The following is a 22,883-nucleotide window of genomic DNA, read 5'->3' on the forward strand; positions in this document are numbered from 1 at the left end:
GCCAGAGGAGTCTACTGAACCATCCCGAGGAAATGGTCTGAGTGGCTGAAAGCAGATGTTTCTCCCATTTCTCTGGGGCTCATGGCAGCTGATCAATGGAATGCCAGCAGAATGTCAGGGAACCAGGTTCTTGAAAGATAAACTGCTTGATACCTCCTGAAGAAGAGTCATACAGACTTGAAACATTAACTCTATTTCCCCCTCCACAGTTGCTGCCAGACTTGCTGAATCCTTCCTGCATTTTCTGTTTTGGTTTCAGATTTCCAGCATCTACAGTATTTTTCTGTTATTATGCGCATGATCCTCTTGTTTTATTTCCTCTTGTTGTGGTCTTCAGTCACTTCCTTGCTACAGTAAAAACACCAGTTTCTTTTTGTGCAGATGAGAGCCTCCTTCACGCAGTAAAGAACAAGGACCTGCAACAGGTAAGCCCGATCCTCGATTAAAAAGCCTGGTGTGTTTTATAACCATAACCTGTCTCATTAGTTTAATGGGAGGTGGTGGCACAGTGGTATTGTCACTGGACTAGTGTCCTAGAGCAATGCTCTGGGGACCCGGGTTTGAATCTCACCACGGCAGACGCTGGAATTTAAATTCAATAAAAGTCTGGAAGTAAGAGTCTAATGATGACCATGAAACCATTATCGATTGTTGTAAAAACCCATCTATTCAATAATATCCTTTCGGGCAGGAAATCTGCCGTCCTTATCCAATTTGGCCTACATGTGACTTCAGACCCACAGCAATGTGGTTGACTCTTAATTGCCCTGTGAAATGGCATCGCAGGGCAATTAGGGGTGGGCAATTAATGCCGCCACAAACAGAGATGCCAACATCCCATGAGCGGATAAAAGAAATTGTATGACTGATCAATCCAGCATTCGATTGAGTGTCCCATAATAGACTAATGAATAAGATCAGAGAATACGGAGTCAGGGGACAAATGACAGAGTGGATTGCTCACTGGGTCTTCAAGATAGAAAGCAGAGAGTGGGAGTAAAGACTAGTAATTGAGAGTGACAGTAGGTGGGAAGTGGTGCTCCGTAGGAATCAGTGTTGGGATCACTGCTATTCACAACTTATGATAATTATTTGGAATCAGAAACACAATGGGGGAAATTTGCCCGTCCCGCCGGCGGAGGGGGGCGGGGGGAGGAAACCATGCAAATGTCCGTTGACCTCGAGCGGGATTTTCCAGTTTTGGGGTGAATGTGGCTGGAAAATCCCGCCCAATTTCTAAATTTTTCAGGTAACACTAAATTGGGGAGATGGGCAATACTGGGGAGGACTGCAACAAACTGGACAAAGATATGAATAAACTCGCAGAATGGGCAAGTTATTGGCAAATGAAGTTTAACACAGAGAAATGTGCAGCAGTACAGTTTACTAGGAAGAATAGGAGTCACCTATGATGTGGAAGGTACAAGTCATACCTCAGGAAGCTGGACAATAAGTGAAAGTCTGTGGAAGAAAATAGAGGTGATGGAAAAATGGATGCTGAGACATATGCACAAAATTCCATAGGCGGACCGTAAGACAAACAAAGTTGTGATTGAAATTTCGAGAACAAAACGAACTCTAAAGTGACGACTTACAGGAGTGCTGAAAAGCTACCGAGATCTCTATTAGAGGACAAAGCAGAGAGCAGCAGAAGGAGTGGTTGACCTAGGCATAGCTGGATGATGGACATCAGAGAGTGGTTGCAAACACGCTACAGGATGGCACAGGACAGTGATACACCTTAGGGTTGAAGATCTTTGGGTAGAAATAGCAACAAGGAGGACTGGAGGAGGCAAGTCTCGATGAGAGAGAGGAGTAAAGGCCTCTCGGAGTACAAATACCATAGTCACAAAAAGTTGTACCACAGATTAGCAAGGCCATTAAAAAAGGCACAGCAGATTTTAGTGGCTGGGTTTTCCAACCCGGCCCTCCACCGGAATCATCCGGTACTGCCGAAAGTCATCCCCCTGTGGGTCCTGCCATAGCAGAGCCAGAAAATCCCAGCCTTGGTTTTATTCCTCCAGGGATAGAATTGAAAAGGGAAGTTATGCTAAACCTGTATTGGTCAGATCGCACTTACTAGTCCTGGTCAGCATAATAAATTTTTGTAGGATCAAGTATGTTATGTAATGGCAGGTCATTGGTCCTGAACTTCCATTTTCCAGATGGTTGTACACTGGAGGTACTCCCCCCAAGATGTGCTGGGGAACCCCTCAGAAGTCCCCACGCACTGACTAGACAGAGGTTGCCTGGGAAGTTTGGGCACCCAATGGACTATTACCCTGCATCTGGAACACACTCAGAAGCCCAGAGATAGAGTCAGAGGCTTCAGATGGTTCTGACTCACTTAGCAGAATAGTTACCAGGAAAAAGAACAGTTTAAAACCAGTTCTAACTCCTGGGTAACTATACTATTGATTCCCCCCCCTCCCCAACTCCAATTAACCCCTGCATACCCTCCACTGACTACCACTGACTAGGCTGCCCCCTGCTCCCTGACTCTCCCTCATCCACTTACCTTACGCTTACCGTATCTCCGTAGCTTGTCAAAGTGGCTTTGGGATGTGTAACTATACTGGAGTACAATAAAAAGGTTTGGCTTCGCTTCCCCTAATGCTCCTACACTAAGACAGAAGGACTGCAGGAGCAAGTACGTTCCACGCTTCTCAGGAGGCCTGGTTCGGAATTCTGGGCTAGAAATGCGGAGCTCCAGTGCCACATAGTTACATAGGAATGGTTAAATTAAATAGGTGGCACAGTGGTTAGCACTGCTGCCTCACAGCGCTAGGGACTGGGTTCGATTCCATCCTTGGATGACTGTATGTGTGGAATTTGTACATTCTCCCTGTGTCTGTGTGGAGTTTCCTCTGGGTGCTCCGGTTTCCTCCCACACTCTAAAGATGTGCAGGTTAGGTGGATTGGCCATACTAAATTGCCCCTCAGTGTCCAAAGGTGCATAGGTTAAGTGGATTAGCCATAGAAAATGTGTGGGGTTAAAGGGATTGGGCAGGTTAGAAGGCCTGGGTAAAATACTCTTGATGTGGAGATGCCGGCGTTGGACTGGGGTAAGCACAGTAAGAAGTCTCACAACACCAGGTTAAAGTCCAACAGGTTTATTTGGTAGCAAATACCATAAGCTTTCGGAGCACAGCTCCTTCGTCAGATGGGGTGGATATCTGTTCTCCAACAGTGCACAGACACAGAAATCAAGTTACAGAATACTAATTAGAATGCAAATCTCTACAGCCAGCCAGGTCTTAAAGGTACAGATAATGTGGGTGGAGGGAGCATTCAACACAGGTTAAAGAGATGTGTATTGTCTCCAGACAGAACAGCTAGTGAGATTCTACAAGCCCAGGAGGCAAGCTGTGGGGGTTACTGATAATGTGACATAAATCCAACATCCCGGTTTAGGCCGTCCTCATGTGTGCGGAACTTGGCTATCAGTTTCTGCTCAGCGACTCTGCGCTGTCGTGTGTCGTGAAGGCCGCCTTGGAGAACGCTTACCTGAAGATCCAAGGCTGAATGCCCGTGACTGCTGAAGTGCTCCCCCACAGGAAGAGAACAGTTTTGCCTGGTGATTGTCGAGCGGTGTTCATTCATCCGTTGTCGTAGCGTCTGCATGGTTTCCCCAATGTACCATACATTGTACATTGTTCGGAGCTGTGCTCCAAAAGCTTATGGTATTTGATACCAAATAAACCTGTTGGACTTTAACCTGGTGTTGTGAGACTTCTTACTGTGCTTACCCCAGTCCAACGCCGGCATCTCCACATCATGACTACCATCAACGCCGCAAACTGCCGGCTCCAAGTGGAGAGGATCTCCAAGAAGATCACGCATATCGACACAGACATCAAGTTTCTACAAACATGCAAGAAAGCAGACAAGATACCGAAAGGACTACGGATCACGAACCCACTCAGGTCAACCTTTAACACAGACTACGCTGAGAGACTTTGCCGTCGCACCTCTCTCACCCTCCTCAAACACCTCATACACCAACTCTACAGCAAACGCCGCAGCCTGGAAACCAAGATAGAGTCCATATTCTCAACTTGCGCTCAGGATGCAGACCAGCTGTGAAACTCTGCCAAGCAGACGAGACAAAGGAACTACACCATCTACATGCACACCAAGAACAGGAAACTTGAGAAACTCGGCATCACCACCAGCAGCAACCAAGCCTCCCCCGGTACCACAGTAGAAAACAGTACCACTGCAGGAAAGTCCATTGTCAACTTATCGGACTACACACTTCAGCCAGATGAAATCGAAGTTCTCAGCCGAGGGCTCAACTTTTGCCCCACTACCAAAATAGACCCCATCAGTCTCGCAGCAGACACAGAGGAATTCATCAGGCGAGTGAGGCTGCGGGAGTTCTTCCACAAACCCCAAGAGGCCAACAGCGAACACAAGGAGACAGCCAATGAACCGGAACAGCAGACAGAGAGACCCGCAGTGCAACCGAAGAGGAAAGAGTCGAATTGGACTCCTCCGGAAGGCCGCTGCCCTCGACTTGACATGTATGCCCAAGCCATCAGGAGGTGCGTCAACACCAAATTCATCAGCCGCACTCACAAGACAGCACCGAACATCACCCAAGCACAACGCAACGCCATCCACGCTCTCAAGACCAACCGCAACATTGTCATCAAACCAGCAGACAAAGGAGGGGCCATCGTCATACTGAACAGAACGGATTACTGCAAAGAAGTGCACCGACAACTGAACAACGAGGAACACTACAGACAGTTACACACAGATCCGACCAAAGAACACTCCCGTCAACTCAACACTCTGATAAAAATCTTTGATCCGGACCTTCAGAGCACCCTCCGTGCTCTCATCCCACGTACTCCACGCGTTGGAGATCTCTACTGCCTCCCAAAAATACACAAGGCAAACACACCCGGCCATCCCATCGTTTCAGGAAATGGAACCCTGTGCGAGAACCTCTCCGGCTATGTCGAGGGCATCTTGAAACCCATTGTACAAAGAACCCCCAGCTTTTGTCGCGACACTACGGACTTCCTACAGAAACTCAACACACACGGAGCAGTTGAACCAGGAGCACTCCTCGTCACAATGGATGTCTCGGCACTCTACACCAGCATCCCCCACGATGATGGCATTGCAGTAACGGCCTCAGTACTCAATGCCGTCAACTGCCAGTTTCCAGATGCAATTTTACAACTCATCCGCTTCATCCTGGACCACAATATCTTCACCTTCAACAACCAGTTCTTCACCCAGACACATGGAACAGCCATGGGGACAAAATTCGCACCTCAATATGCCAACATCTTCATGCACAGGTTCGAACAAGACTTCTTCACCGCACAGGACCTTCAACCGATGCTATACACTAGATACATCGATGACATTTTCTTCCTTTGGAGTCATGGTGAGCAATCACTGAAACAACTATATGATGACATCAACAAGTTCCATCCCACCATCAGACTCACCATGGACTACTCTCCGGAATCGGTTGCATTCTTGGACACACGCATCTCCATTAAGGACGGTCACCTCAGCACCTCACTGTACCGCAAGCCCACGGATAACCTCATGATGCTCCACTTCTCCAGCTTCCACCCTAAACACGTAAAAGAAGCCATCCCCTACGGACAAGCCCTCCGAATACACAGGATCTGCTCGGATGAGGAGGATCGCAACAGACACCTCCAGACGCTGAAAGATGCCCTCATAAGAACAGGATATGGCGCTCGACTCATCGATCAACAGTTCCGACGCATCACAGCGAAAAGCCGCACCGACCTCCTCAGAAGACAAACACGGGACACGGTGGACAGAGTACCCTTCGTTGTCCATTACTTCCCCGGAGCGGAGAAGCTACGGCATCTCCTCCGGAGCCTTCAACATGTCATTGATGAAGAAGAACATCTCGCCAAGGCCATCCCACACCCCTACTTCTTGCCTTCAAACAACCACGCAACCTCAAACAGACCATTGTCCGCAGCAAACTACCCAGCCTTCAGGAGAACAGTGACCACGACACCACACAACCCTGCCACAGCAACCTCTGCAAGACGTGCCGGATCATCGACACGGATGCCATCATCTCACGTGAGAACACCATCTACCAGGTACACGGTACCTACTCTTGCAACTCGGCCAACGTTGTCTACCTGATACGCTGCAGGAAAGGATGTCCCGAGGCATGGTACATTGGGGAAACCATGCAGACGCTACGACAACGGATGAATGAACACCGCTCGACAATCACCAGGCAAAACTGTTCTCTTCCTGTGGGGGAGCACTTCAGCAGTCACGGGCATTCAGCCTTGGATCTTCAGGTAAGCGTTCTCCAAGGCGGCCTTCACGACACACGACAGCGCAGAGTCGCTGAGCAGAAACTGATAGCCAAGTTCCGCACACATGAGGGCGGCCTAAACCGGGATGTTGGATTTATGTCACATTATCAGTAACCCCCACAGCTTGCCTCCTGGGCTTGTAGAATCTCACTAGCTGTTCTGTCTGGAGACAATACACATCTCTTTAACCTGTGTTGAATGCTCCCTCCACCCACATTATCTGTACCTTTAAGACCTGGCTGGCTGTAGAGATTTGCATTCTAATTAGTATTCTGTAACTTGATTTCTGTGTCTGTGCACTGTTGGAGAACAGATATCCACCCCATCTGACGAAGGAGCTGTGCTCCGAAAGCTTATGGTATTTGCTACCAAATAAACCTGTTGGACTTTAACCTGGTGTTGTGAGACTTCTTACTGTAAAATACTCTTATCAGAGAGTCGGTGCAGACCCGATGGGCTGAATGGCCTCTTCTGCACTGTAGTGATTCCATGGAGTGGCAATCAAGTGGTGGTGGCCACTCTGCAGATGATTTGGCCCATTCATTCTTGTAACAGAGTTTAGGGGACAAGAGAGGGTAATTTGTCCCTTCTCCCAGCAGACCCGGCAGTGTGTGTACTGTTGTGAACACTCCCAGCTTGTTAAGTAGAGTAACAGTAGGTAACATGTCTTCGAAAGTTCCAGAATTCCTGTCAGACTAGGACCTCAGGCAGTGGCAGCTCTTAAATATTCTGATTTGCATATCAAAAAGACTAATGAGCACATAATGATCATTATTTGTACAGGCCTTTAAAAATTCCCCTTGAAAATGTTACAATTACACCAACACTGTTTTCTTTTAACTCTAGCGTGTAAGAGAAAATGCCACTAAGATTTTATTCGGCCCAACCAGTCTGTGCCAATGTTTCTCGTCCACGTGAACCTCTTTCCACCTCATTTCACCTTACATTTTTCTGATTAAAAATATGGATCTTTTCCCCCCCCCCCCAACAAATAAAATCTATTTCCTTTTTACATTTGTGAGCACTACAGACAAATGTCTGTAAGCTGGTAAAAAATGAAGGGAAGTCTTTTGGGAAGTTTAGAAGTCATGAAAGTTTTAGAATCCCACAGTGCAGGAGGAGACCATTCGGTCCCTCAAGCCTGCATCAACAACAATCCCACCCAGGCCCTATCCCCGTAACCCCACATATTTACCCTGCTAAACACCCTGACACTGAGGGGCAATTTAGCATGGCCAATCAACCTTTCCCGCACATCTTTGGAGTGTGGGAGGAAACCTGAGCACCCGGAGAGAATGTGCAAACTGCACAGTCATTCACCCGAAGCCGGAATCGAACCCGGGTCCCTAGCACTGTGAGGCAGCAGTGCTAACCACAGTGACACCATGCTGTCCAAGCCCAACTCGAAATTTGTAGAATTAAAAACACTGGAATCACACAAGAGGCCATCAGCGGCTAAGAGGAGGAAATGTATAGGTTTTTATGGTTAGATAAGCTGAACAGTGTGAATGGCCCTCTTTATGCTCCATTACCAGCGTACCTACACTTCGAATATACTTCATTGACCGTAAAATACTTTGGGGTATCCTAAATTCATGAAAGTCATTGCTAGAGGTTCTCTGCCCCCCACCCCCATCCCCACGGCGTTTTTCTTGAAGGTGGAAAGATTCCACTGGAATGAACAGCCAGAAAATTCCGGCCAATGTATAGATGCAGTTTCTTTCTCTACTCATCTTTGTGCTTTTCATGGTGCACACATTTATACTTTTCTAAATATTGTGAATTTGAAACATGACTTTAACGTGATGAGGTCCTCGTGGTGAACCCTTTTACCTTACTAATAATTGTTTCCTATTCTGTTAAAATTCTCACCAAATCACCTCCATTTTATAAAGAAAAATATGCTTCCACTTACGGAAGTGGTTTATCGTGTCACTGCATAAAAGTGGAGCGACTGCAGAGTCTATTTTCCATGGAAGAAGATTCCTCAAACAGCAACGAGAACAGCACCAGGACCACGGGTTCAATTCCAAACTTGGGTAACTGTCTGTGTGGAGTTTGCATGTTCTCCCCATGTCTGAGTGGGTTCCCTCCAGGTACTCCCACACTCCAAAGATGTGCGGGTTAGGTGGATTGTCCCTTAGTGTCAGGGGGATTAGCAGGGTAACTACGTGGGGTTACTGCATAGGGCCTGGGTGGGATTTTTGTATGTACAGGCTCGATGGGCTGAATGGCCTCCTTCAGCACTGTAGGAATTCTGTGATTCTTCTATGATTAATTAACTTGCTAACCCAGCTTTAGGCGTTGTTGTTTGAGGGAGGAATGTTGGCCAAGCCTCCAGCTGAAAAGCATTGCTCTTCAAATTATGCTATGGAGATCTTTAGCATTCACCCAAACCACTGAAACAAGTAGGTGAGTTGATTTGATTTGATTTATTATTGTCACATGTATTACAGTGAAAAGTATTGTTTCTTGCCCGCTATACAGATAAAGCATACCGTTCATAGAGAAGGAAAGGAGAGAGTGCAGAATGTAGTGTTACAGTCATAGCTAGGGTGTAGAGAAAGATCAACTGAATGCAAGGTAGGTCCATTCAAAAGTCTGATGGCTATAGGGAAGAAGCTGTTCTTGAGTCGGTTGGTTCGTGACCTCAGACTTTTGTATCTTTTTCCCGATGGAAGAAAGTGGAAGAGAGAATGTCCGGGGTGCATGGGGTTTTTTGTTATGCTGGCTGCTTTTCCCAGGCAGCGGGAAGTGTAGACAGAGTCACTGCCGAGTTTGGATTTCCACAGTAGGTTCATTGCAGTGTTAATGTAAGCCTACTTGTGACACTAATAAATAAACAAAATAAAATTTATTGCTTTCAGTCAGTACATCACTGCAGTGCCAGCCTGAGAAATCATGTTCTCAGGTGTTGAGAAGAGGCAACAGTATTATATCGACTGTTGCTATAATATGATCGACTGTAGAGGCCACAGAGGAGGATCTGGAGAGTTTTTAGGTCAGATGGGGGATTGAGCAATAAGGTGCCCTCAGCACTCACTGGCAATGCATCTTGGGTGGCCAGCCCATGATGTTCCAACTGTTACAGCGAATGAATGGAAATTCGCAGACTGTGCCTGAAATTTCCTAAAATGTGATCCTTGGATGTGGTGCGGTGCTGGGAACAGGACATCATGGAAGCCCGCTCCCCAAATATCCTCTCCAGCTGACCAGGGTCAGCCAGTCCAGTGAAAGCATTGAGCAGAAATAGCCAAACGCAAGAGCAAAAGCAGCTGTCCAGAAGTCAGCTTGTGGATCAGAAGCAGCTCCATTGACCTGGCCACGTACTGAGGAATGCAGGACTGCAGAATATCCCACTGAGCATTGAAACGGGATGAAGGCCATGTGTAGCTGAGTGACATACTGTCGGGAGAATCCTCAAACTCATTATTTGGGAAGAGACGCAGGACCAAACACAAAGATAGGAATGAAGGAGAGGCAATTCTCCATCATTCAGCATCTGTAGATAGACCATGTAAACTGTCACTGAATTAAACTCCTCCTCATTTACTGTTGTTGTAGAAATCATAGAATCACAGATTCTCTACAGTGCAAAAGGAGGCTATTCAGCCCACTGAGCCTGCAGTGACAACAATCCCACCCAGGCCCTATCCCTATATTTATCCTGCCAGTCTTCCTGACACAATTTAGCATGGCCAATCCACCTAATCCGTACATCTTTGGACTGTGGGAGGAAACCCACGCAGACATGGGAAGAATATGCAAACTCCACACAGACAGTGACCCAAGGCCGGAATTGAACCTGGGTCCCTGGCACTGTGATGCAACAGTGCTAACCACTGTGCTGCTGTAAAGGTCCATTCAGTTCCAGTGGAGTGAACCCCTTTGCTTTGTGTAGAATGTCTGATCCGCATTGTATTTATTTTGTTGTTACAGTTACGGGAGTTGCAGAAATCAGGCGCTGATCTGATGATGCGAGATCCTGAGGGCCGGACCCTATTGTATCACGCTGTCACAGTGGGAAGCAAAGAGATTGTGAAGTACATCCTGGAAAATGGTAAGAGGCCAGCCAACTGCAAAGTGACCCTTGCCAAACTTTCCTCCTCTGACTGCTGCCGTTGTAAGAGTCATATCCTTACCATCAGATGAGTTTAGTTTTGGTTACTGGAAGTAAATCTCCATCAGTTTATGCATAGCATGTTTCATTCCTTCATCAACCATGGATGGTCAGCTTCACAATACACTTGACACCAGACATCAAGAGAAACAAGCGTTAACATTGGAATTGTCAGAGAAAAAAAATCTAACTTCAACCATATTAGCAGTCACATGGTTCATTCATTTGTAGGACATGGGCGTCGCTGCCTAGCCAACATTTATTGCCCATCCCTAGTTGTCCTTGAACTGAGTGGCTTGCTAGGCCATTTCAGACGGCAGTTGAGAGTCAACCGCATTGCTGTGGTTCTGGAGTCACCAGGTAAGGACGGCTGGTTTCATTCCCTAAAGGTATGGCACAATGACGATAGAGTTACTGATTAGTCAGAGAAGTCAACCTCTCTAAATTAGTCTGCAACAGACCATATATGAGTCAAGGAAAACGCCAGTGGTGGGAGCTTTGGGAACCATAGGGGTCGAGTCACCTTTTCCTTGCAAACATACATTCCACATGTCATGTCCCAAATTCCTCAAATACTGCATCCTAAGATGTTAATTTTTACTGACAAAAGTTCTCCACATTGGGCTGAGTGCGCCAGTAAAAGAAGGGTATCTGCACTCAGTACACTGAGGAGAGGTCAGCGTATGCAAAGCAGGGGGAGACAGTGGCGTGGTGGTAACATCACTGGACTCGTAATCCAGAAGCCCAGGCCAGTCCTCTGGAGCCGCAGGTTCAAATCCCACCAGGGCAGCTGGTGGATTTTAAATTCAATTAATAAAGTTTGGAATTGAAAGCTTGTCTCAGTAAAGTTGACCATGAAACTATCAGTGATTGTTGTAAAAACCCATCCGTTCACTCGTATCCTTTAGGAAAGGAAATCTGCCATCTTAACCTGATCTGGCCGACATGTGATTCCAGCAATGTGGGTCACTCTTAACTGCCCTCTGAAATGACCAAGCAAGTCACTCAGTTCAAGGACAAGTTTTGGCCTTGCCAGTGCCACCCACATATTGACGCCCACATCCCATGAACGAATACATTTTTAAAAATGTCTTGACCATGGGAGGTCATGTGAATACTCGGTTACCTGATGAAGCAATAGAAATGGATGTGTAGAGGATTGGAATTGAGCTTTCTAACGGACAATTTCCATGTGTGCATTAAGTAATATTAAACCTTTTCTCTCTCTCCACACCCTCTCTCCTGCCAGCCTCTCCAGAGATACTGGACTTAACAGAGAAGGAGAAGTAAGTTTTAACATTTTCTTTCTCTGCAAAATGGCGAGAGCTTTAATCTTGTTGTTGGAATTAATTGCTTGAAATATTTGTAATTAAATGCTGGAGAAGTGCTCAATCCGAGACTTTGAGTGATATTCCTCAATGAATAATGGGACACAGTGCTTCTATCATCTCTCCCAAACAATACATACTGTTTTTTAGCTGTAAAAAATAGGGGCCTAGTAATTTGATAATGCTGAAGGGTTCAAACTGGCAATCGACTAATTCCGCCTGGCCGCCATTTTGGATCCGGCTCCTACCTGGACATTGAGGACAGGTACTAAAAATGCTCATAATATGTCAATAAAGATTCTGTGCACATAGTATGTCCCTCTGTGAAGCTGGGCTGCCCCAGAACTAACTCTCCAACTGATAAACGCCCTCAATCAATCATGGCACTAATAGGCAACAAGGATAATTCAAGTAGTTATTTAAAGAATTCATTCATGTCATACAAGTTAATTGTTGATTCGAGGGGTTTTTTTTGCACTGTTTACTTCTTGTAATTCTGTCCCTATGCAATAACGTCTGCACACACAGTGATGTGCGTAACACCGATTTTCTTCAACCCAGCTTTGGCAGCGATGCTTTAAGCTGCTTGGTCCTACGTTCTGGAATTCCTCTCTGCCCCCTTTCCTCCTTTAAGACACTCCCAGAAACATACCTCTGTGGCCAAGCTGTCCTAATATATTCTTATGCTGCCTGGTGTCAGATTTGGTTTTATTATGCTCCTCTGCATCACTCAGTTGTTGTTATGGAGCCAACCACTCTTGCCTACCTTCCAAACTACACATGGTGCCAATCTCTGAAGTAGTGGCTCTTTGGGTTGGATAAAGTGACACTGCATCTTCAGGAAGACTGGCCTGAAAGCAGCTGCAGTTTTTCATGCAGAGTACGTAAGGGAGATGCAACCAAGAAAGGATAAAGAAAAAAGGCTGTAAAAAAACCCAAGGGATATCTCCTCCAGGACTGCCATAGTCATAATTATTATAATGCCTGCGCAGGATGGCCTGTGCTGAGTTGGCTTTGTTTGGTTATGGCCTTCTGTCCTAGACTGTGTGTGCCCAGCTCCTGCAGGAAAGAAAAATAGGAACAGTGATGTTCTTGTTAGGTGTTTTGAGAATGCGCCTGTCATGGTAGAATCATTTGTATGTCGTGTCAAAATTGTAAGGCCTGGGTAAGTGAGGTCTGCAGTGATGGTGAGAGTTCAAAGTGCAGAGTCTGAGAGTAGGAGGAGAAGATGTGAAGTTTTTTTTTATTCATTCATGGGACATGGGCATCACAAGCTAGGCCAGCATTTATTGCCCATTCCTAGTCGCCCTTGAAAAGGTGGTGAAGAGCTGCCTTCTTGAAGCGCTGCAGTCCATGTGCTGTGCGCTGACCTACAATTGCGCCAATGAGGGAATTCCTGGATGTTGATCCAGCGACTGTGAAGGAACGGCAATATATTTCCAAGCCAGGATGGTGAGTGGCCTGGAAGGGAACTTGCAGGTGGTGGTGTTCCCATTTATTTGCTGCCCTTGTCCTTCTAGATGGAAGTGATCGAGGGTTTGGAAGGTGCTGCCAAAGGATCTTTGGTGAATTTCTACAGTGCATTTGTAGCTAGTACACATTGCTGCTACTGAGCGTGGAGCGAGTGGATGTTTGTAGATGTGGTGCCAATCAAGCAGGCTGCTTTGTCCTGGATGGTGTCAAGCTTCTTGAGTGTTGTTGGAGCTGCACCCATCCAGGCAAGTGGCAAGATAATGACAGGAAATGTGACCAATAGTATTATTCTACCCAGTGCAATAAGTCATTAAAAACTTGTGAAATATTTTTGGCTTCAGAAGTTGACTATTTTTGAAGTGACTAAACCTATTCAGTTATTATCACACTCCTGACTTGTGCCTTGTAGATGATGGACAGGCTTTGGTAGATCAGGAGGTGAGTTACTCGCCGCAGTATTCCTAGCCTCTGACCTGCTCTTGTAGCCACTGTGTTTATCTGGCAAGTCCAGTTGAGTTTCTGGTCAATGGTAACCCCAAGGATGTTGACAATGGGGGAAGTGTTGCGCATTCATTGTAGGGAAAGGGAAAGCAATATTGTGATTGTTCAGTTGTAGGTGGGAGGCGAGAGATGTTTGTGTTCTTACCTTGACAACTCTGGTAAAGTCACTGAACTTCTTTCTGCATTGCAACTGTGTCCTGGGAGCTGTTGATCTCCTCTGCATCTTCTTTTCATTGGCAGTGGAACTGTTTTTTGGGTGATTTCCTGCTCTCTGGAGAGGAGAGGAAAGGATAGGATGTCTTTCCCCCCCCAAACCCGAGAAGCCTCACGGGTAGATCTTTCAGCCATACCTTCTTCCCAAAATTCTCTGCTGCCTGCACATAGAGTGTGCCTCCCCTGTAGGAGGCGCTGGCCTGATTTTGTTCGATGATCAAAAATGTGTAATGTGCACCCCTTCCTGTCCCCCCCCCCATCCCCTCCATTTCCATTCTCAGATAGGATCAGATATCAGATTCTGGGCTCTGGTGTTTAAATTTACAGTAAGAAGTCTCACAACACCAGGTTAAAGTCCAACAGGTTTATTTGGTAGCAAATACCATAAGCTTTCGGAGCAATGCTCCTTTCTTCAGATGGAGTGGTCTCTGTTCCCACTCGCTCCACGCTCAGTAGCAGCAATGTGTACTAGCTACAAATGCACTGTAGAAATTCACCAAAGATCCTTTGGCAGCACCTTCCAAACCCTCGATCACTTCCATCTAGAAGGACAAGGGCAGCAAATAAATGGGAACAGAGACCACTCCATCTGACGAAGGAGCATTGCTCCGAAAGCTTATGGTATTTGCTACCAAATAAACCTGTTGGACTTTAACCTGGTGTTGTGAGACTTCTTACTGTGCTTACCCCAGTCCAACGCCGGCATCTCCACATCATGTTTAAATTTACTGCAGCTACTTCATTTATTTTACGATATTCTCACCCCCCCCCCCCCCCCTCCCTCAACTTGATTTTGGAGAAAAAAATGCAATTTAACCAACTGATGGTTGTCTGACAGGTGACACTAAAATACCATGCCAGGGCAGTGAGGGACATTTGTTCTCTGTATTGTTGAGTTGTCGGTGATTATCTCTCTACCATTAGAGGGTGGTCCTGACCAGAGACCAGGGGTGGGATTTTACAGCCTCGCTCAACCCGAGACTGGAAAATCCCACTCGAGGTCAATGGACATTTCCGTTGTCCGCCCCTTGCCCGCTCCGATTCTGTGGCAGGCGGGGCGGTAAAATTCCAGCAGAGGTGAAAGGGGACAATGGTGTAAGTATGGTTAGCCACCCTACCCACTATTGCTGACCGCAAGCACCATCCGAAATCTGGTTCAGAACAGCTTTAGCAGAAGCTCTGGAATATTCTGAAGGCCTCTCCCTTAGGCTGGAGTTTGTGGTCTTGGGTAACTGAGGGGGAGGGAGTTGAGGGTTAATATCTCCAAAGAAAAACAATAAGCCAAAATATTTTGTTAAAAATATGAAGAGTCTAATTTTGCTGTTGCAGCATATGTTTATAACTGGAATAATGTTATGCTGTTGAGAGTAATCTCTGTGGAGCCTCATATTTCGAAGCGTAAAGTCAAACATATGATTTTTGTTTGCAGTGGTGAGACTGTCCTACACAAAGCTGCTGCACTCCGACATCGAACCATATGCCACTTCCTTGTTGAAGCTGGTGCATCATTAATGAAGACGGATTTGCAGGTAATGGTTATAGTTTTGGCAGCAGGATCAAGTGCCAAGTCTCTGTTTAGTAATGACCAGAGATTCACTGCGAGTGAAATGGTGACTGCAAAGTGCCAAGTTCAGACGATCCAACTCCCCGTGCACCAGTCCATCTGTAGCTATAAGATATTTATTGAGGTAGAAAAAGAAACACCTTATGCTAGTTATAAAATAGCTTTAGTCCCTGCTGTCAGCTGCCTCCCCACTATTCAGATGCCTGTAGTGTTGCAAAATTTCACTTTCTGGCTCTCTTTTTCTTTATTCATTCAAAAGACAGGCATCACTGTGGAGGCTGCCTTTTATTGGTCATCCTTCATTGCCCTCAGAAAGTAGTAGAGGTTTGATACAACTACTTGATTTGCAGGAGTTTTTAATATTCATTCAAGGGAAGCGGGCTTCAAAGGCTAGACCAGCATTTATCGCCCATCCCACTTGCCCCCGAGTAGGTGGTGGTGACCTGCCTTCTTGAACTGCTGCAATCCCTGAGGTGTAGGTACACCCACAGTGCTGTTAGGGAAGTAGTTCCAGGATTATGACCCAGCGACAGTGAAGGAATAGTGATTTATTTCCAAGTCAGGATGGTGAGTGACTTGGAGGGGAACTTGGAGGGGTCGTGTTCCCTTGTATCTGCAGCCATTGTCTTTCTGGATTGGTAGTGGTCGTGGGTTTGGAAGGTGCTGCCTAAGGAGCCTTGGCGAGTTCTTGCAGTGCATCTTGTAGATACACACTGCTGTCACTGTGTGTCGGTAGTGGAGGCAGTGAATGTTTGTGGACGGGGTGCCAATCATGCGGAACATGCCTCAGTCCACCTCCTCTGGAGAAAGCTCCTAGTCAAGGACCCCTTGTCATGTTGCAGTTTGCCAGCTTGGAAAACAGGACTGTGTGGCCATGATTCAGATCCATTTAAAATTCAACTCTTCCTTCTAGTTAAAATTCAACTATTTTTTTTCTGTGGCAGTGTTAATCAGTGGATTTACCTCCCTCCACCCCCATCTCCCTTCAAAAAAAATTGTTACTGTAAAGACGTAGCTTGTGGACAAAGAGTACTCTAACTAAAGTGACAGTAACTGCAGACGGTGCTCCATGTTAGGGTCCATCTCATTTCTTCTATAGTTCGCAATGACACCATTCCAAGTAACCACAAGGTATTTGATGATGGAGTATGCGGAGCAGATGTTATCATAAACTGCTTGGGTGATCAATCTGTGTAGAGATAAAGGAGCTGAGATGTTACTGCCTTTGAAGCCCTCCAAATAGCTGCTAAAATCACGCTGCTGTATGCACCATGGTTTGCTACATCAAAGGTTCGTGTCCCAGATAAAACCTCATGATGCATCTGCTCCTGAATCTTTTGAAAACAGGCAACTTACGTAAACAGTCATAATTGTTTACTTCAAAGAAACTTCTCTTAAAACAAGAATTGCTGACCTAACGGTTTATGTATTGTTTGAGAAGTTGTTTTACTGATGGCTTAGCTTCCTAAACATTCACCTGTATTATAGTTAATGGATGATTTTTTTACCCCCATGCAATGTGTTCCCCCCTCATTTTCTTTAGCTTTCCCGTACAATGGTGCTTTGTCAATTTGCACACCATCCATGCACAGGGGCCAACCTAATCCTACTAGATTTAGCCTTCCCCCACCCTTCAATCCAGGGCTGCCATTGTTCTGTGCCTCTTGATGAGGTTAGGAGCCAGGTCAAGTGGAGAGAGAATCAGGGCAGCCATTGTAGGACACCTTGGGAGTGTTATATGTTGGACATCTTGGAGAGTTAATGGTTAATAATTGAACGTCCTTGCATCTTGAAGCAAGAGTCTTGGGAATCATTCAGTCCCTACAAGCGCAGAAGGAAGCCATTTGGCCCATCGTGTCTGCACTGACTTTTATCCAGGCCCATTACTTCCCCCTACCCTATCCCCATGACCCTGCACATTTATCATGGCTAATCCACCTAACCAACACATCTTGGGACATTAAGGGGCAACTTAGCACGGCCAATCCACCTAACCTGCACGCCCTTGGAGTGTGGGAGGAAACCAGAGCACCCAGAATCAAACCCAGGTCCCTGGCGCTGTAAGGCAGCAGTGCTAACCACTGTGCGACCAGGCCGCCCCTAGAAGACGAGGATTAGGGGAAGACTGGAACTAGGGGATGCTGTTTAAGAATAAGAGGTTTCCCTATTAAGGCTGAGATGAGGAGAAATTTCTTTTAGTTAGTCATTAGACTTGGAATTCTCTTCCCAAGAAAGCAGTAGAGGCTGGGTCATTAAATTTATTCAAGGCAGAGTTGGACAGATTTTTGATAGACGAGAGAGTTAAGCGTTATGGCGGTGGAGGGGACTTCCCAATATGAAGTAGCAACGGGAAGAAAGTTTATTCCACAAGCCACGAAAGTTATACTTGAAACACCTGTTGGTTAAATTACCTATTTCAATTTTTTTACAGTCGCATTATACTTGTAGGTCATGTGCCCCCCTCCCCCTGCCCAGGTTTCTGCTGATTTGACTCTTCAGATAGCTTCTAGGACGATATATATGAGGGCACGCCTGGGCTAAGCCCCACTGTTTTATGCTTGTCTGTGTCCACCTTTGTTTTAAATCTGTCACGCTTCCTCTCTCTCTCACTCTCTCTCCCTCTCCCCCGGCCCCTCTCCCTCGGCCCCTCTCCCTCGGCCCCTCTCCCTCGGCCCCTCTCCCTCGGCCCCTCTCCCTCGGCCCCTCTCCCTCGGCCCCTCTCCCTCGGCCCCTCTCCCTCGGCCCCTCTCCCTCGGCCCCTCTCCCTCGGCCCCTCTCCCTCGGCCCCTCTCCCTCGGCCCCTCTCCCTCGGCCCCTCTCCCTCCCTCTGCCCCTCTCCCTCCCTCTGCCCCTCTCCCTCTCTCTGCCCCTCTCCCTCTCTCTGCCCCTCTCCCTCTCTCTGCCCCTCTCCCCCTCTCTGCCCCTCTTCCTCCCTCTGCCCCTCTTCCTCCCTCTGCCCCTCTTCCTCCCTCTGCCCCTCTCCCTCTCTCTGCCCCTCTCCCTCTCTCTGCCCCTCTCCCTCTCTCTGCCCCTCTCCCTCTCTCTGCCCCTCTCCCTCTCTCTGCCTCTCTCCCTCTCTCTGCCCCTCTCCCTCTCTCTGCCCCTCTCCCTCTCTCTGCCCCTCTCCCTCTCTCTGCCCCTCTCCCTCTCTCTGCCCCTCTCCCTCTCTCTGCCCCTCTCCCTCTCTCTGCCCCTCTCCCTCTCTCTGCCCCTCTCCCTCTCTCTGCCCCCCTCCCTCTTTCTGCCCCTCTCCCTCTCTCTGCCCCCCTCCCTCTCTCTGCCCCTCTCTCTCTCTGCCCCTCTCTCTCTCTCTGCCCCTCTCCCTCTCTCTGCCCCTCTCCCTCTCTCTGCCCCTCTCCCTCTCTCTGCCCCTCTCCCTCTCTCTGCCCCTCTCCCTCTCTCTGCCCCTCTCCCTCTCTCTGCCCCTCTCCCTCTCTCTGCCCCTCTCCCTCTCTCTGCCCCTCTCCCTCTCTCTGCCCCTCTCCCTCTCTCTGCCCCTCTCCCTCTCTCTGCCCTCTCCCTCCCTCTGCCCTCTCCCTCCCTCTGCCCCTCTCCCTCCCTCTGCCCCTCTCCCTCCCTCTGCCCCTCTCCCTCCCTCTGCCCCTCTCCCTCCCTCTGCCCCTCTCCCTCTCTCTGCCCCTCTCCCTCTCTCTGCCCCTCTCCCTCTCTCTGCCCCTCTCCCTCTCTCTGCCCCTCTCCCTCTCTCTGCCCCTCTCCCTCTCTCTGCCCCTCTCCCTCTCTCTGCCCCTCTCCCTCTCTCTGCCCCTCTCCCTCTCTCTGCCCCTCTCCCTCTCTCTGCCCCTCTCCTCTCTCTGCCCCTCTCCCTCTCTCTGCCCCTCTCCCTCTCTCTGCCCCCCTCCCTCTCTCTGCCCCCCTCCCTCTCTCTGCCCCCCTCCCTCTCTCTGCCCCTCTCCCTCTCTCTGCCCCTCTCCCTCTCTCTGCCCCTCTCCCTCTCTCTGCCCCTCTCCCTCTCTCTGCCCCTCTCCCTCTCTCTGGCCCTCTCCCTCTCTCTGGCCCTCTCCCTCTCTCTGGCCCTCTCCCTCTCTCTGGCCCTCTCCCTCTCTCTGCCCCTCTCCCTCTCCCTCTCTCTGCCCCTCTCCTTCTCCATGCCCCTCTCCTTCTCCCTCTCTCTGCCCCTATCCCTCTCTCTGCCCCTCTCCCTCTCTCTGCCCCTCTCCCTCTCTCTGACCCTCTCCCTCTCTCTGACCCTCTCCCTCTCTCTCCCCCTGCCCCTCTCTCTGCCCCTGCCCCTCTCTCTGCCCCTGCCCCTCTCTCTGCCCCTGCCCCTCTCTCTCCCCCTGCCCCTCTCTCTCCCCCTGCCCCTCTCTCTCCCCCTGCCCCTCTCTCTCCCCCTGCCCCTCTCTCTCCCCCTGCCCCTCTCTCTCCCCCTGCCCCTCTCTCTCCCCCTGCCCCTCTCTCTCCCCCTGCCCCTCTCTCTCCCCCTGCCCCTCTCTCTCCCCCTGCCCCTCTCTCTCCCCCTGCCCCTCTCTCTCCCCCTGCCCCTCTCTCTCCCCCTGCCCCTCTCTCTCCCCCTGCCCCTCTCTCTCCCCCTGCCCCTCTCTCTCCCCCTGCCCCTCTCTCTCCCCCTGCCCCTCTCTCTCCCCCTGCCCCTCTCTCTCCCCCTGCCCCTCTCTCTCCCCCTGCCCCTCTCTCTCCCCCTGCCCCTCTCTCTCCCCCTGCCCCTCTCTCTCCCCCTGCCCCTCTCTCTCCCCCTGCCCCTCTCTCTCCCCCTGCCCCTCTCTCTCCCCCTGCCCCTCTCTCTCCCCCTGCCCCTCTCTCTCCCCCTGCCCCTCTCTCTCCCCCTGCCCCTCTCTCTCCCCCTGCCCCTCTCTCTCCCCCTGCCCCTCTCTCTCCCCCTGCCCCTCTCTCTCCCCCTGCCCCTCTCTCTCCCCCTGCCCCTCTCTCTCCCCCTGCCCCTCACTCTCCCCCTGCCCCTCTCTCTCCCCCTGCCCCTCTCTCTCCCCCTGCCCTTCTCTCTCCCCTGCCCCTCTCTCTCCCCCTGCCCCTCTCTCTCCCCCTGCCCCTCTCTCTCCCCCTGCCCCTCTCTCTCCCCCTGCCCCTCTCTCTCCCCCTGCCCCTCTCCCTCCCCCTTGCTCTCTCCCCCCCCCTTGCTCTCTCCCCCCCCTTTCTCTCTCCCCCCCTTTCTCTCTCCCCCCCTTTCTCTCTCCCCCCCTTTCTCTCTCCCCCCCCCTTTCTCTCTCCCCCCCTTTTCTCTCTCCCCCCCCCTTTCTCTCTCCCCCCTTTTCTCTCTCCCCCCCTTTCTCTCTCCCCCCCTTTCTCTCTCCCCCTTTCTCTCTCCCCCCCCTTTCTCTCTCCCCCCCTTTCTCTCTCCCCCCGCTTTCTCTCTCCCCCCGCTTTCTCTCTCCCCCCGCTTTCTCTCTCCCCCCGCTTTCTCTCTCCCCCCGCTTTCTCTCTCCCCCCCCTTTCTCTCTCCCCCCCTTTCTCTCTCCCCCCCTTTCTCTCTCCCCCACTTCTCTCTCCCCCCCTTTCTCTCTCTCCCCCCCCTTTCTCTCTCTCTCCCCCCTTCTCTCTCCCCCCTTCTCTCTCCCCCTTCTCTCTCCTCCCCTTCTCTCTCCCCCCATTTTCTCTCTCCCCCCTTTCTCTCTCCCCCCTTTCTCTCTCCCCCCTTTCTCTCTCCCCCCTTTCTCTCTCCCCCCTTTCTCTCTCGCCCCTCTCCCCCCCTTCTCTCTCTCCCCCTTCTCTCTCTCCCCTTCTCTCTCTCCCCCTTCTCTCTCTCCCCCTTCTCTCTCTCCCCCTTCTCTCCCCCTCTCTCTCCCCCCTCTCTCTCCCCCCTCTCTCTCCCCCCTCTCTCTCCCCCCTCTCTCTCCCCCCTTTCTCTCCCCCCTTTCTCTCCCCCCTCTCTCTCCCCCTCTCTCTCCCCCCTCTCTCTCCCCCCTCTCCCCCCTCTCTCTCCCCCCTCTCTCTCCCCCCTCTCTCTCCCCCCTCTCTCTCCCCCCTCTCTCTCTCCCCCCTCTCTCTCTCCCCCCTCTCTCTCCCCCCTCTCTCTCCCCCCTCTCTCCCCCCCCTCTCTCTCCCCCCTCTCTCTCTCCCCCCTCTCTCTCTCCCCCCTCTCTCTCTCCCCCCTCTCTCTCTCCCCCCTCTCTGTCTCTCTCCCCGCTCTCTCCCCCCGCTCTCTCCCCACTCTCTCCTCTCTCCCCCTCTTTCTCCTTTCTCCCTCTCTTTCTCCCCCCCCTCCCCCTTTCTCTCCAACTCTCTCTAACTCTCTCTCTCTCTCCCCCCCCCCTCCCGCTCTCTCTCTGTCTCTCCTCCCTCTTTTCTTCTTTTATCATAAACTGGTTAGCCTTTATAAGCAGTGGATGGTTAGGGCACTGCCTGTGAATGTGGTGGCGGCAGATTCAGTCATGATTTCCGGAGGGAGTTGGGTAAATATCTGTGGAGAGGGAAATTGCAGGGCTCCAGGTAAAGGACAGGGGGTGGAACCAGAAACATTGATCTTGCAGACAGCCAGCGTGAGCACAATTGGCTGAATGGCTTCATTCTGTGCTGTAACCATTCTGTGATTAAACTTGATGCTTATCCTGCTCTCCTTGGAAGCTGAGGCTAACATGAGAAGCTCCATGTGGTGTGAGTCTGTGTTTTACAGCTTCACAACTCATTGGGCCATCAAGATGTATGTTCACGGGAAAGAAAGTTTTTTATGGACTGTCGCCCTTAGTACTGATGTGGCCCTTGGTACTAGCAGAGAGGTATATCGGATGAATGGGGGGGTGGAGGAGTGGTGGTCACAGGGTGCAGTCAGCTCGCCGCCATATGATTTACAGTGTGCAGTTTTGACAGAGCGAAGCCAAAATGACAGCCCCTTCGAGAAAATTTGAAGGCTAACCTTCCATCAGTAGACTGTACAATACAGCAGGGCTTGTTTCTGTGAGAACCCAGCTGTCTATGTGCAAGACAGCTAAATTAATGTGACCAGAATGGTGTATAGATGCCAGATGATGGGGCAAATGTTGTGAGGGCCATTTTGAAATTAGTTAGGAGCTGTTATTATGGAAGAAAATTACCAGATGGAGTTTCAAAAGCAAGAGGAGAGAGGGAAAAAAATCCCCACCATCTGGAATCTGTACTGACCCTGTCGTTAATAAGCCAGCAGATGGGAATGATTGGGAGAACAGATCCTTCAGTGTCACCTCTTCAAAAACACTAATCTGAATGTGGATTCCACAAGTTAGCATTCCTGAAATCTCTGCTGTCTTGTGAGGTGCCTTTTTACCTGTCAGCTGAGGGCAAAGTGTCAATGGGTTAAAGGTCAAAACAATTTTGAGGTGTTCTGTGGCACTGTCTTAACTCAGCGAATATCACCACCAGCATTGTAAGAGTTAAGG

The 22,883-nt window shown here is 49.6% G+C and overlaps 1 protein-coding gene across 2 annotated transcripts in view; it reads left to right on the plus strand.

Annotated features, from left to right (window-relative positions):
• The window catches only part of dgkza (diacylglycerol kinase, zeta a), a 515,809-nt gene that overhangs the window by 479,232 nt on the left and 13,694 nt on the right, over positions 1-22,883 (plus strand). For both annotated transcript variants that reach the window (XM_078220418.1, XM_078220419.1), the window contains 4 exons: positions 382-425; positions 10,281-10,401; positions 11,711-11,747; positions 15,406-15,505. In XM_078220418.1, the coding sequence (XP_078076544.1) occupies positions 382-425; positions 10,281-10,401; positions 11,711-11,747; positions 15,406-15,505 (302 nt within the window). The remainder of the gene's footprint in view (positions 1-381; positions 426-10,280; positions 10,402-11,710; positions 11,748-15,405; positions 15,506-22,883) is intronic.

This window comes from Mustelus asterias, chromosome 9 (genome assembly GCF_964213995.1).
Source record: "Mustelus asterias chromosome 9, sMusAst1.hap1.1, whole genome shotgun sequence".
NCBI classification, from domain to species: Eukaryota; Metazoa; Chordata; class Chondrichthyes; order Carcharhiniformes; family Triakidae; genus Mustelus; species Mustelus asterias.